A 16,052-nucleotide genomic window follows, 5' to 3' on the forward strand; every position below is an offset into this window, starting at 1 on the left:
ATGATAGTCAACATAAAGATACAGCAAGTTCAAGGGGACCCAAATTGCCTTGGGGTGAGAAAAAAAAGAAAAACAGAGTTTTCAAGAGATGCAACCATACTCATGTGGTTTCTGTGCAGAGAGCACTGGAGACCTACCATCCTCTGTTCATCTGGATTGAGACTGAGCAAGGGAGAAGACCCGTCTTTTAAGGTGCAGGTAATTGTAGTGATTGTCCTTGGATGGGGTGCATGCGACCGTGGGAAGGAGTGATGACACAATGGGCCCCTTGAGATTCCATAGCCATGTTTCGCTTTTAAGTGTACCCAGAAACTGAAGGACCTCCTGGTAAACACCAGACCTCATATTCAACAGTCCCACATGCAGAACACCTTGTGGGCCTTACCACCTGTCACAGGGCACTATCCCTGTGGGTCCTACGGGGTATGCCCACTGACTAAACATTCCTAAGAGGTCAGGTTGGGTCCCCAATTCGCCTGGAAACAAAAAAGTCACAGTAACTGCAGTAAAAAAAACTGTGTTTACCTGATCACCTGCCTTTGTGGCCTTTATTACGCGGGAATGACCACGAGCGCTATCGAACCAAGAATAATGGAGCACTGGAGCAACATATGCTGCAGACACAGCACTACAAAAATGTCCCATCACTTTTCCAACTCCAACCACTCTCCAGATGACCTCCGGCAGATCATTTGGGAAGCTATTAATTCACGGAGCCCTTTAAACCTTTTCAGAATGGAGCAAGGGTGGATTTTATGCCTCTCCACCAACAGCAAAGGTTTGAAAGATGAAATCCTCTAGTGCGAGGTGTAATTCAGTCCCCTGTGAAATCAGATACTCTCTTACTATGGCTGGATTGACATTTTCTTCATACATGGGACCTGATATACCATATCACCATTGACACCATGTCACATATGGAATGCCCGGCTATGGAGTCCCAGACACCACACTAAGCAGTGCTTATGATAAGCATTTTGCGACTTGTCATTGGTGTCTTCTTCAGTAACACAAATGATTCTGTTGATACCAATGAGGTGGTACCCTCCAATAAGAAACCATGTAACTGTCTTAGTCTACTGTTTGAGATGAACAAGTTACTTACCTTCGGTAACGCTTTTTCTGGTGGATACAGTATCTGCCTGTGGATTCCTCACCTTGTGAATATCCCCCTGAGTCAGCAACGTTCGGAAAATTCTTTGTAGCTCGCCGACGTGGACGACGTCACAGGAACGCACGACATCGCGCGCGTCTGCGCTGACGTCACCGACTCCATAATAGGCCTACTCCGGCGTGATGACATCAGTTCCGCCCTTTTTTCCGTGCCTTCGAGGCACACGGACGGACCAACAACAATAGATATATACACAGTATACACAGTACAAACTAGTCAAGTTAACACACATAGTGTGAATATAACATAGTAAATCATGTACAAGAACACACTTCCTTTGAGGATAACATGTATACATTAAAAAAACATTACCAGAAATTCAGGTATAGAAGAGTGGACAACGGGGAGGCGGGTGGGCATGTGAGGAATCCACAGGCAGATACTGTATCCACCAGAAAAAGTGTTACCGATGGTAAGTAATTTGTTCTTCTGATGGATACATCTGCCAGTGGATTCCTCACCTTGTGAATAGATTCCCACAGCAGTCCCCACTCCTGGAGGAGGGTGTCTACTCCTCTATACCAGAAAGTCCTGAAGGACAGAACGCGCAAAGTGGCCGTCCCTCCTCACTTCGGTATACAAGCAGTAATGCTTTGCAAAAGTGTGGAGGGAGGTCCAAGTTGCCTCTCTACAAATGTCCTCTATAGGAACACCCCTAGACAAAGCAGATGTTGATGACTTTGCTCTAGTAGAATGAGCTCTTATACCCTCTGGAGGTTCCTTACCAGCCAGGGCGTAGCAGATCTTGATGCATAGAATAATCCATCTCGAAAGTGTGCGCTTGTGCACAGCTCTTCCTTTTCTACTGCCAGCAAATCCAACAAACAACTGGTCATCCACCCGATAGCCCTTTGTCTTATCAAGATAAAAGCTCACCGCCCTCTTAGGGTCCAGACGGTGAAGCCGTTCCTCCTCCTTGGAAGGGTGAGGGGGAGGATAGAAGGTAGGAAGGGTAATAGACTGTCTTAGATGGAAGGGAGTTACCACCTTAGGCAGAAAAGCAGCCCTGGTCCTAAGAACCATTCGTTCAGCATGAATGGTCAAGAATGGGGGCTTCGAACTAAGAGCTTGAAGCTCACTTACCCTCCTTGCCGAGGTAATAGCAACCAGGAAGACCGTCTTAAAAGACAAGAGTCTCAAGGGACACTTGTGCAAAGGTTCGAAAGGAGAACCCAGTAAGCACCAGATTCAAGTCCCATTGAGGTACAATAAAGGGAGTAGGAGGAAATGTATTCTAAGGCCCTTTAGAAATCTTAAAACAACAGGAGACTCAAATAAGGACGGCTGATCCGGCAGGCAGAGAAATGCCGACAAAGCCGAAAGATAACCTTTGACTGTAGGAACAGCAAGCCCTTGCTGCGCTAAAGAAAGAGCAAATTGAAGTATAGATGATAAACGAGCCCTCAAAGGATCGATGGATTTCTCCCCACACCAGGAAACAAACCGAGACCACCTATAAGAATAGATAGACTTGGTGGAGTCACGTCTGGCCGATAGAATGACATCCACCACATCATGTGGGAGAGAAAAGGAATTCAGGTTGCCCCTTTCAATCTCCAGGCATGAAGGTGTAAGGTCTGGAGGTGGAGGTGTAGAACCTGCCCCTCCATCTGAGAGAGGAGATCTGCCCTGAGAGGGAGACAGAGCGGCGGGCACGAGGAGAGGTGGAGAAGATCTGTGTACCACACCCTTCTTGGCCAATCCGGGGCGATCAATATGACTTTGGCCCGGTCTTGGCGAATCTTTCTCAGAACCCGAGGAATCAATGGTATGGGAGGAAACGCGTAAAGGAGTTGTGAGCCCCAACTCAACTGAAACGTGTCCCCCAAAGCTCCCAGCATCGGATACTGAAGACTGCAGAATGACGGGCAGTGAGCATTCTCGTGAGTGGCGAACAGGTCCACCTGAGGAGTTCCCCACGTCCGAAAGACGTGACAAACTACCTCTGGATGAAGCCTCCACTCGTGGTCGGCCAAGAACTGCCGACTGAGACTGTCTGCACGCATGTTCAGAACTCCGGCCAGATGATTTGCCATCAGACAAATCTGATGGTCCAGAACCCAGGACCAGAGATGCAGAGCCTCTCTGCAGAGACACTGCGACCCCACTCCTCCCTGTTTGTTGACATACCACATCGCGGTGGTGTTGTCCGTCAGGACTTGAACCGACCACCCGCGAAGGGAAGGGAGAAAGGCCTTGAGTGCTAGACGTATCGCCCGCAACTCTAGAAGGTTGATGTGAAGCAACCTTTCCTCTTGATCTCCAGATCCCCCAGATGAGCACCCCACCCTAGAGTGGATGCATCTGTTATCACCGTGGCAACCGATGGAGGTAGATGGAAAGGCTTTCCTTGAGACAGATTGCCTTCCACGCTCCACCAAGATACATCCGCTGCAGCTTCTCTGGAAATCCTCACAGACTCCCTGAGATCCCCGTTGTGTTGATACCACTGCCTGCGGAGACACCACTGGAGTGCCCTCATGTGCCAGCGTGCATGGTTGACCAACAGAATGCAGGAAGGCATCAGACCGAGCAGGCGAAGGACCTTCAGGACTGGAACGACCGCTCCATTGTGAAATAAAGGAATCATTCCCTGTATGTCGAGAATCCTTTGAGGTGGAGGGAATGCTCGACATACAGTTGTGTCCAGTACCGCACCTATGAACAGGTTGCGCTGGGAGGGCACCAGGTGAGATTTGGGTACATTTATTGAAAAACCCAACCTGTACAACAACTGAGTTGTGACTTGCAGATGATGGAGCACTGTCTCTGAAGATTCTGCTTTGATCAACCAATCGCCCAGATACGGGAATACAGGTATCCCCGACCTTCTGAGATGTGCTGCCACCACAGCCATCACCTCGGTGAAAACTCGAGGTGCAGTAGTAAGACCAAATGGAAGGACCGCAAACTGGTAATGTTGCGATCCCACCGTGAAACGGAGATACTTTCTGTGCGACTTCAGGATAGGAATATGGAAATAAGCATCCTGCAAGTCGATCGACACCATTCAGTCCTCTTCCAGCAGCGCCTGAAGAACCTGAGCAAGGGTGAGCATGTGAACTTCTCCTGTTTCAGGTAAAGGTTCAAGATCCTAAGATCCATGATTGGACGAAGTCTGCCACCCTTCTTGGGAATCAGGAAATACCGGGAGTAGCATCCCTGACCCCTTTCCTGCTCCGGAACCACCTCTATCACACCCTTTCGTAACAGTGACAGGACTTCCTCCTGCAGGAGAAGTAGGCAGTCCTCTGAGCAAAATCCTTGGCAAGGAGGGTAATCTGGAGGAAATTCCAGAAAGGGAAGAGCATACCCATTCTCTTCAAGATTGAGAACCCAAAGATCTGATGTAACCGATTCCCAATCCAGTAGAAAATGGGTAAGCCGACCCCCTACAGGACCCGCATGATCTGGAATGGCGGATCTAGGGCTGCTTTGCTGATGGTGAAGGGGGTTGGGAAGAGGAGGAGGAGGCTTGACGTCCTTGAGGACAAGCTCTTTGTTTGCCCCTGTAGGATTTATGTAGTGGATTTTGCTTTTGCTGCTGCTGTTGAGTTTGACGGTAGGGACGAAAGGACGAACGTCCAAAACCTCTATACCTCTTAGTCGCAGAGCCTCTGGACTGCAGCCCCAAAGATCTGGCAGTAGCCCTACTGTCCTTAAATCTTTCCAAAGCTGCATCAGATTTTTTGCCAAATAGTCCAGCACCATCAAATGGGAAATCCAACAAGGCTGCCTGAACGTCCTCAGAAAAGTCAGATGACTTCAGCCAGGCAGCAACAGAAGTTCCCATAATGCGAGCAACTGAATCAGCAGTGTCAAGACCACTTTGAATCACTTGATGTGCAGCCGCCTGTGTATCGGCCAACACCGCATTAAAATCCTTCCTGCTGTCCTCAGGAATTTTAGGAGCCAACTGCCGTACAGAGTCCATCAGGGCATGTATATATCTCCCCAAGAGACATGTGGCATTGGTCGATTTTAGAGCCATACTTGCCAAAGAGAAAATCGTCTTCGCAGTCTGATCCTGTTTCTTGGACTCCTTATCCCAGGCACTTGAGGGAAAGCACCAACAGTCTTCTTCAAACAGGCTGCCTGTATAACCAGACTTCCAGGCAAAGGATGTGAGGATAGAAACTCAGGATCACCAGACCTCCTTGCAACACCCTTAGCCACTGCAGGAGCTGTAAGAGGCCTGTTCCAAACCTCCAATATAGGCTCAGTCAAAGCCTCATTAAAAGGAAACAATGGTTCCACAACTGAAGATGGGGAATGGAGGACCTAAGCCAAAAGATTAGACTTGTATTCAGCTGTAGGCAAAGTCAAATTTAAAAGATCCGCAGCTTTTTTGATGACCACATGGTATGGTGCAACGTCCTTTGAAGGGGCATCAGATACAGAGGACAGCTCCCATTCAGGGGAAAGCTCCAAACCACCAGCATCCCTCAAATCATCAAAATAGTCCTCCTGAAGCTCACCTTCTTCCACCTCACCCTCAGCCTCTCTAAATCTTTGCTCCTCTATAAGGTGCTGAGCTTCTCGCCTCGATCTCTCCTTCAAGAGTCGCGCCATCGGATCCGTGACCGACTCCGATGGAGCCGGTGCCGGCGTCGAGATCGGATCTGGAAGCCCAGGTCGCTGCTCACGAGGTCGAGTCGGAGCCGGCGACGATGGAATCGGCGTCGATTACCTCGGAGGCGCCGAGAAATGCCAAGGCGGAGCCGGCGCCGGCATAAATGGCATAAAAGGAGCTGGAGCATAGGAGTGGGGAACTACTAAATTGTATGCCAATGGACCCATGGGACCCGAAGGTGCACCAGAGGGGTACAAAGCTCTCGAGTAGACTCCATACATTGCGTTTAAAAACAAAGTAGGGTCTTGACCTGGAGCTGGGAAGGGCGGGTAAGGACCCACAGGATGCTCTCTCGGAGGTTCCAGATTCGCCTCCTCTTCCACAGGCGGATGGACTGGAGTTATCGAGCCCTCAGGTAATGGAGCCTCTTCTTCGAATCAAGCCGGGGACGGCGTGGAGAGGGATCCGATACCGGAGCCGGAGAACGCACTGGCAACTTCAAGGGCAAAGCCTCACCTTCTGGAACACCAGGTGAAGGAGACACCTCATCTTTTCTATGCCTCCTCTTAGGCGACTTCAGTCTCGACTCCGAGTCCTTACCAGAGTGATGTCGAGATCCATGCCTTCGCTTCTTATGCGTCTTCTTCGTTGACCTCGAAGCATGACCAGATGACGACCTCGAAGGCAACGCCGTGCGGGACCTCGACCTCTACCTCAACTTCGACCTCGCCCTACTCGAACGCGATCTCGAAGTCTTCTTCTCCTTTCTACCTTTCAACTTCACCACCAGAAGTTTTGCTTCCCTCTCTCAAAGAGCCTTCGGGTTCAACTTCTTACACGAAGAACAGCCTTTGACATCGTGGTCCCAACTCAGGCACCAGATACAATCCTCGCGCGGGTCCGTAATCGACATCATCTTGCCGCACTCCCCACATGGCTTGAACCCGGTCTTCTTAGACGACATCTTCAGCGAGAAACAAAGAAGCAAGAAGACACCAAACAGAGAAAAACAGTAACAAAGTTACTAACAGCTACAGAGGTTCTCCGAAACCGTTAGCGTCGACGACGTGGAAAAAAGGGAACTGATGTCATCACGCCGGCGTAGGCATATTATGGAGTCGGTGACGTCAGCGGAGCCGCGCGCGATGTCGTGCGTTCCTGTAACGTCGTCCACACCAGCGAGCTACAAAGAATTTTCCGAACGTTGCTGACGCAGGGGGATATTCACAAGGTGAGGAATCCACTGGCAGTTGTATCCATCAGAAGCCGCCTTACTAATACCATTGACAACTTTGGTCGGCCTGCATTTGACCGCTACACACTCCAAGATGTCCACCACAGAGGGATGATACTTTTGCTACACAAGCACATGAGGGGCTTGCTCCTATTGGCTCCAGCCTACCTCTTCTCTTTCCTCTTCTCCTCATTTGACAATTCCCAATAGTGCTCACCAAGCATCCTAATCCATTGGGAATAGACCACTTGGCCGCCTCGTGTTACGTATTACATGAGGTGGCCTAGATTTCCAACATGAACACAGATGGCAATATGCCTAGATTCCACCATGAGGGATCGCTAGGAGTTATGTGCACCTGATTTGCTCTCCATCACTGTATATGCAAGAGTACTTAGGTTTACTATACTTTTCTCTGACCATTAACTTTGATTAACAAAACGTTCAACTGTCTTAGTTTACTACTTAGAGGCCACCTTACAAAAACCATGGATGACTTTGGGATGCCCAGCTTTTAACCACTGCACACTCTGAGATAGGCGCCACTGAGGCATGATACCTCTGTTACATCAGCATGTGAGAAGCTCACTCCATTTGGCTCAATCTCGCCCCTCCCCTCCTCTCCTCTCCTCATTGTCCACTAGGTCATCACTCCTTCCAGCTGCTGCCCACACCACACCTGAGGACAATCGCTCCAATTGCCCGTACATTCAATGACAGGTCTTCTCCTCTGCTCAGTCTCGAGCCAGGCGAGCAGAGGAGGGTAGGTCTCTTGTGCTCTCCGTGCAGAAACCATGTGAGTATGGTTGCTTCTCTTGAAAACGTTTTCTTTTTCTTTTAACACTAAGTCATTTGGGTCCACTTGATTTACTGTTTCTTTTTACTGACCATCATAGCTCTTTCCACTGTCAGCAGCTGAGCACTACCCTCTGCTTTTGACCTATAGGGCATAATTAATTGATCCAAAGGGTAAGACCCGTCACTCACAATGGAGGACAACCAATCACTTATGATACGCTGAGTAACACAAACACAGATTGGTTTATTTTGTATGTTCCATGTATGTTCACTTGCTTATTCTGTTATATTATATGTACTTGTGTGTTTTTCACTTCTTTCACATTGTGGTGACTGGTCAGCGCCAAAAATAGCATGCACATGTCTACCTTTAGAGACACTATGATACAGTGAGTTGGAAAATCGATTCTGGTGACACATTGCACCAAACATACAAAACTTTTGTTTACTGAGTGTTTTCTTTATTTTTTCATTTATTTTCTAGGTTAGATGATCAATTCTAAACATTTTGAACCAGGTATTTTCTTCTAAAGGAATACCATAGCAGCATATCATGTCTTAGGTGTGGGGTCGGACTATCCCCCATATTTTTGGTCATGACGAATCATTGTGGAACCTTTTTAGGCCATCGAAACATGACCACACTTACAGATTTAGTCTACTTGGGCACATCACACCCCTGTCTTAGCCCCAACCAAATTATATTTTTTTAATCCTACCAAGGGAACCATCACATTACAGTTCAGTTTGGTATCTCTTAGATAGTTTTAGTCTCCCTTTACTTCACTGTACACATTTACGAATCTCTGACAGAATATCGAGGCTGAAAATATCGACAGACAAAATATCAACGCTGGAATATCGAAGGCAAGTATATCGACACCCTATCTACAACATGGTAAGTACAAAAATATCGAAACAAAAATATCGATGGTAAAAATATCGTAATTAAAAATATCGTTTTAAAAAAAAAAGATAAAATTAAGCAAATAGTACTTATATATATTTTAAACTTATGTTAAAATGTGTTATAATGTTTTAAATGAATAAATAATACATATTTACTATTAAACATTTAATTAAAATTAATAATAAAATATATAATATATACTTAATTAATTATAATATATACATAATTTTTTAAATAATTATAAAATATTAACAAATACTACAATTTAAAAATACATCAACACTCATAAAATAATAACATAAATAATAATAAATAATTATATTTAATAAATAACAACAATTAAATATACTTTCAATATTTTTAAAATTCATTAAATACAACATTATGTAACATCTTAAATACATAAAAAAATATAAATAATATTGAATAGCATAAGGGTACAAATTACTATTCAAACTCCAGAGGGTGCAACAGTAGATAAAGCGTTGGATAGCGTAAGGGTAAAAATTACTATTCCAACTCCAGTGAGCGCAACAGTAGGGAAAGCGTTGGATTGCGGGTATGTAAAAATGACTATTCCCACTCCAATGAGTACAACATTAGGGAAAGCGTTGGATAGCGTAAGAGTAAAAATTACTATTCCCACTCCAGAGAGTGCAACAGTAGGGAAAGCATTGGATAGCAAGTGGGTAAAAATTACTATTCCAACTCCAGTGAGTGGAACAGTAGGGAAAGCATTGGATAGCGGATATGTAAAAATTACTATTCCCACTCCAATGAGTGCAACATTAGGGAAAGCGTTGGATAGCGTAAGAGTAAAAATTACTATTCCCACTCCAGAGAGTGCAACAGTAGGGAAAACGTTGGATAACGGGTGGGTAAAAATTACTATTCCCACTTCAGTGAGTGGAACAGTAGGGAAAGCTTTGGATAGCGTATGGGTAAAAATTACTTTGCCAACTCCAAAGGGTGCAACAGTAAGAAAAGCGTTGGATATCGTAAAAATAATATTTAATATTCCAACTCCAAAGAGTGCAACAGTAGGGAAAACGTTGGATAGCATAGGGGGAAAAATTACTATTCCCACTCCAGAGAGTGCAACATTAGGGAAAGCGTTGGATAGCGTAAAAGTAAAAATTACTATTCCCACTCCAGAGAGTGCAACAGTAGGGAAAACATTGGATAGCGGGTGGGTAAAAATTACTATTCCAACTCCAGTGAGTGGAAAAGTAGGGAAAGCATTGGATAGCGGGTATGTAAAAATGACTATTCACACTCCAATGAGCGCAACATTAGGGAAAACGTTGGATAGCGTAAGAGTAAAAATTACTATTCCCACTCCAGAGAGTGCAGCAGTAGGGAAAACGTTGGATAACGGGTGGTTAAAAATTACTATTCCCACTCCAGTGAGTGGAACAGTAGGGAAAGCGTTGGATAGCGTAAGAGTAAAAATTACTATTCCCACTCCAGAGAGTGCAACAGTAGGGAAAGCATTGGATAGCGGGTGGGTAAAAATTACTATTCCAACTCCAGTGAGTGGAATAGTAGGGAAAGCATTGGATAGCGGGTATGTAAAAATGAATATTCCCACTCCAATGAGTGCAACATTAGGGAAAGCGTTGGATAGCGTAAGAGTAAAAAATACTATTCCCACTCCAGAGAGTGCAACAGTAGGGAAAACGTTGGATAGCGGGTGGGTAAAAATTACTATTCCAACTCCAGAGAGTGCAACAGTAGGGAAAACGTTGGAAAACGGGTGGGTAAAAATTACTATTCCCACTCCACTGAGTGGAACAGTAGGGAATGCGTTGGATAGCGTATGGGTAAAAATTACTATGACAACTCCAAAGGGTGCAACAGTAAGAAAAGCGTTGGATAGCGTAAAAATATTATTTAATATTCCAACTCCAAAGGGTGCAACAGTAAGGAAAGCGTTGGATAGCGTAGATTGGCTAATTACTATTCCAACTCCAGAGGGTGCAATAGTAGGGAAAACGTTGGATAGCGTAGGGGGAAAAATTACTATTCCCACTCCAGAGAGTGCAACAGTAGGGAAAGTGTTGGATAGCGTAGGGAGAAAAATTACTATTCCCACTCCAATGAGTGCAACATTAGGGAAAGTGTTGGATAGCGTAAAGGTAAAAATTACTATTCCAACTCCAGTGAATGAAACAGTAGGGAAAGCGTTGGATAGCGTATGGGTAAAAATGTATATTCCAACTCCAAAGGGTGCAACAGTATTGAAAGCGTTGGATAGCGTAGGTGGTAAAATTACTATTCCAACTCCAGAGGTTGCAATAGTACGGACAACTTTGGATAGCGTCCCGGGAGAAATGACTATTCCCACTCCAGAGAGTGCAACAGTAGGGAAAGCGTTGGATAGCGTAGGGAGAAGAATTACTATTCCAACTCAAAAGGGTGCAACAGTAGGGAATGCCAATTAATAACTATTTACAAAATATATTACACATAAAAAAATGTAATTAATTACAATTAAATTACTTCCCACCCTATTCCCCTATAAACCCACAACCCACTCTGGTACTAAAACATTACATTTAATAATAATTAACATTAATTACCAATTAAATAAATATTTTATCAATTAAAATAATTAATTGCCAATTAATAATTACATAAAAAATTAATTATTTACAATTAAATTACTTCCCACCCTATTCCCCTATAAACCCACAACCCGCTCTGGTACTAAAACATAACATTTAATAAAAATTAACATTAATTACCAATTAAATAATTAATTTATCAAATAAAATAATGAATTGCCAATTAATAATTACAATTAAATTACTTCCCACCCTATTCCACTATAAACCCACAACCCACTCTTGTACAAAAACATAACATTTAATAATAATTAACATTAATTACCAATTAAATAATTAATTTATCAATTAAAATAATTAATTGCCAATTAATAATTAAATAAAAATGAAATTAATTACAATTAAATTACTTCCCACCCTATTCCCCTATAAACCAACAACCCACTCTGGTACTAAAACATAACATTTAATAAAATTTAACATTAATTACCAATTAAATAATTAATTTATCAAATAAAATAATTAATTGCCAATTAATAATTACAATTAAATTACTTCCCACCCTATTCCCCTATAAACCCACAACCCACTCTGGTACTAAAACATAACATTTAATAATAATTAACATTAATTACCAATTAAACAATTAATTTATCAATTAAAATAATTAATTGCCAATTAATAATTAAATAAAAAATGAATTAATTACAATTAAATTACTTCCCACCCTATTCCCCTATAAATACACAACCCACTCTGGTACTAAAACATAACATTTAATAATAATTAACATTAATTACCAATTAAACAATTAATGTATCAATTAAAATTATTAATTGCCAATTAATAATTAAATAAAATATTAATTACAATTAAATTACCTCCCACCCTATTCCCCTATAAACCCACAACCCGCTCTGGTACTAAAACATAACATTTAATAAAAATTAACATTAATTACCAATTAAATAAATAATGTATCAATTAAAATAATTAATTGCCAATTAATAATTACAATTAAATTACTTCCCACCCTATTCCCCTATAAACCCACAACCCGCTCCGGTACTAAAACATATAATTTACTTAAAAATAAATGTATTAGTATATAAAAATAATACACATATAATAAAAATTAATTTAAATACTTAACAAAAACATATAACACATACATAATAAAAATCAAAAAAATAATACAAATATCGATATTAATAACATCGAAATTAGTTACATCGATATATATATGCTATCGATATTACTAACTTCGATATTACTTACATCGATATAAATGAATTCGATATTACTTACCTCAGGGTCGATATTCTGTCCTACGATATTCTTGACATCGATATTCTGTACCTTCGAAATTTTAAACACGATATTTTGGTAGGTCGAAATTTTCAACTCGATATTTTGACTGTGTACCCACATTTACATCACCCCTCACATACAAAATGCCCTTACACAAGCACTTCTAATCAGACATCAAAAATAAAAAGATCTCCCCTAAAGTGACCCTTCTTGGGGCTCGTAGGGCATTATAGCGCTGGACCTATGAGAAGCAAGCCCACTATGAAGCATTACATCCTCAGTGATGTGTGAGGGCACCAAGAAATAATCCTTAAGATTCCCCCTTCTTTGCCCGCCTTCCTTTCTTCTTTGCTTTTTGATAGGAACAATACCTCCACTGCTTTTTGCATGAATATGGCCTGACATCCCCTGAATGGGGATTGGCTCTAACATGAAGACTACCTATTGGCTAAAGGAGATCCATTAGGGAAATGAGTATAGCCCTGAAATGTTGTGGCTTTTATTGATTCAAGTGGAGAGGATTACCTCAGGGAGTTCATCTCCATCTGCTTCTTAGTAGGTCAGTCCTTCCAGGGAGTGGGAGAACCATACCTGATTTTCCCAACAGGCTAAGCCCAATGCTGTGTACCCATATTATAAAAATTACCTTTACTAATGGAATACACAGTTCTACCCTTCTCCGACTTTGTGTTAAATTGACTTCTCCAATGGTTCAATACTGACCCTTGAGAGCACTAACCTCCTCATTCACATGATGGACAAAACTGTCAATCTGTTCGGTGAGTTCTTCCATAAAAGAGACATGCCATTCTCTGTATGGGGCTTGTTTTAGGATAGTCCCCAGGAACTGCAAGAAAAACAGTGAGAGACTTTAATGCAGTAATAGAAACGTAAATGCAGTATCCACGGCTGACGTCTGCAGTGATTTTGAGAAGATAAGGGTAAACAAACTTCAGCTAACAACCTCTGTAATGAAATTATATTTGGACATAAGAACCAGAGAACACATACAGCAATGCTTAAATAGTGTGGTGTGATATCAGTGCTGAGAAGAAACAGGAGGCCTTGACAGTGGCCGTGATTTACACAGAAACACATGCAACAAAACCATGCTGCCCACAAATTATTGTGAAAAGAGCAACAGTGCAGCCATGCAGACAGAAAACACATTGGGACTATGCAACAATATCACAAACTTAGAAGCAGAATGCAAAAACATTTTGGGTATCCAGCAAGGGAGCAGAATGTAAATTTCGTGTTAACAAGGGTGAAGACTGAACACAAGGAACATGCAATTTCATCTCAGGAGCACAATAGAAGCTCAGTGGAGTGTGATGGCCCGGCAAAACATACAGTGACAGAGTGACAATTCAAATGAAGATAGGGAGCATGGATCATGTGCCTATCCGATTGCAGAATATGAATTTACTGATAATGTGGAATGCAGTGGGAAGAGTGATAGTGTGACAATCCAGGGAAAGAAGAACGTTGTGCTAGTGTGACTATCCTGGGGGATAAAAAAGAGTCGGAGGAAACAATTACCAGTAAGGGGCTACATTTTTAGCCCTGTGCAACAACAGTCAGATTTATGAGTAATGCAATGATCACTGTGGAGCCTGTAATTTACCTGGGTAAAACATGCAGATAAACTCTGATACATGTAGGACTAGGTGTCGTAAGCATGCAATTTCCAGTTTTATGAATGTCAACTTGGGCCAATAAGGTTTTTAATGCCTCTGGTAAACATTACATATTAGGGAAATGTTATGTACCGGGTACAGCTGCTCCCCCTCTGTGCCCAATCATAATCAACATCATAGTAACGATCATAATCCATAGAAATAATAGGGATATGGTGAGAATATTGCAACCTCATAGCAGAACAGCACTATGATGGGGTGAATTTAATATCTGCATATATTCACGCTGAATGAGTGGCTTTGGAAAACAAAGAGACAAGCGTCATGTGTGACATTCATTAGCAATTCATCCTTACTGAAACAAGCGTGCATTTCCACTTTGCCAAGTCAAAGTTTCTTTCCGTGGAAGCTGAAATAGTAGTTGGTAAAAAAGAAATATATGTAAGTAAAAGTGAATAGCAAGCAACATTTCAAAGGCAATGTGCTTACATACCAAGCACTAGCAGAAGTAGATTCACACAATTCAAAGTATGCAAAATGTGTTTGTTGGCTCAGCCTGTCCTGGGAATTGAGTTCAAGGTCATTAGTTGTTCATGTGCCCTTGATGTCACTCTTAGCTCCTTATATCTGGTTGTAATGTTAGGTTTATATATTCTGGTTTCCTTTCTTATATAACAGAAAGGTCACCACACCACTTGTTTGCAGAAAATCAGTTTATTACAGAGCTACTGCCAATAAGCATTTCAGCTGTCAGATTAAGCCTTGATCACATAGGGGATCACCGTTGTGGTTCAGAGTAAAAAAGTGCATATGTGCTCTAAAATTACATACACATAGCAAAATACTCCTTTATTATATCAAAGACCAAAATATTTTGTAACACTTCTTAATTTGCTATAATACCCAACGTACTCCAGTATAGTCCTAGGTAGTCGCACAAGCTTTTACCGACATTTGTCCTACCTTGCTCTACATAACAGTTCTGGCCCTGACCTTTTACCTAGTTAGGTGCTGCATAAATGTTGTGTAGTTTTCTCCAAAAACTAGCCTAATTTATTATGCATGAGGATTCTTAGTATCACAGCAGGATTACAATCTTGTGCATAATAACTCTGTATAAGGGTCACCACTATCGTCATCCTTGGCTTACATGCCCACAGAACCATGGCACATCTAGGTAGAACCCCTGATGGTACCTTTCATGTATATAAGTACCACATCTTTGCTGGGCAAGCCGGAGGAGAAAAAGATTCTATGCTGACATGCTGACACGAGACGCTGAAGTCCCTGCATGCAGACACTCCAGTTAGCAGTCGTCTGACATTACTTGTGGGTTGTCCACTCGAGACCAAGATGGGGTCCTTTGCTTTCTCACAACAGGTATTGGGGTTTGATCTTTCCTAGGAGGTTCTTGGCTATACTCCAACATACATGCTAGGTACACTTAGGTACATCTAGTTAGGGTTTGCATCGTAGGAGTACGCACTATTAACTTTATGTATTTATATGTCTGCATATATTCACTATGTTATCACCATGGTAGAATTCTACTTTTTATTTACTCTATTGGTGCTTGTAATCGTCTATATCTGTTTCTGTCTCGTGGTTGTTGCAGCACATGTATTTTATGCTAGAATGACTCTGGTTCAAAAAATACTTATTGAAAACACCCCCACCATTTAGTCTGTGTATCTCTCTGAGATAAAGTGAGCACAAGTGACCAAGCAAAAAGTATTGTACTGTTTCCATGATCCCTGAGGGGTCAGGGTTCTCATGTTCGATAGTTGCCAGAAACTATTCTTTCCTTGGTAAGGTTGTGGGGCTTATAGTGGCACTGTGAGCTAG

The 16,052-nt window shown here is 42.4% G+C and overlaps 1 protein-coding gene across 1 annotated transcript in view; it reads right to left on the bottom strand.

The window, feature by feature from the left end:
• Positions 1–16,052, bottom strand: part of LOC144798584 (maestro heat-like repeat-containing protein family member 2A) — a 58,296-nt gene that overhangs the window by 21,975 nt on the left and 20,269 nt on the right. Inside the window, exons 11-12 of the mRNA XM_078669538.1 lie at positions 14,564–14,616; positions 13,307–13,414 (exon numbers count right to left, since the gene is read on the bottom strand). Of these exons, the coding sequence (XP_078525664.1) occupies positions 13,307–13,414; positions 14,564–14,616 (161 nt within the window). The remainder of the gene's footprint in view (positions 1–13,306; positions 13,415–14,563; positions 14,617–16,052) is intronic.

Source organism: Lissotriton helveticus, chromosome 12, assembly GCF_964261635.1.
Source record: "Lissotriton helveticus chromosome 12, aLisHel1.1, whole genome shotgun sequence".
In the NCBI taxonomy this organism is placed as follows: Eukaryota; Metazoa; Chordata; class Amphibia; order Caudata; family Salamandridae; genus Lissotriton; species Lissotriton helveticus.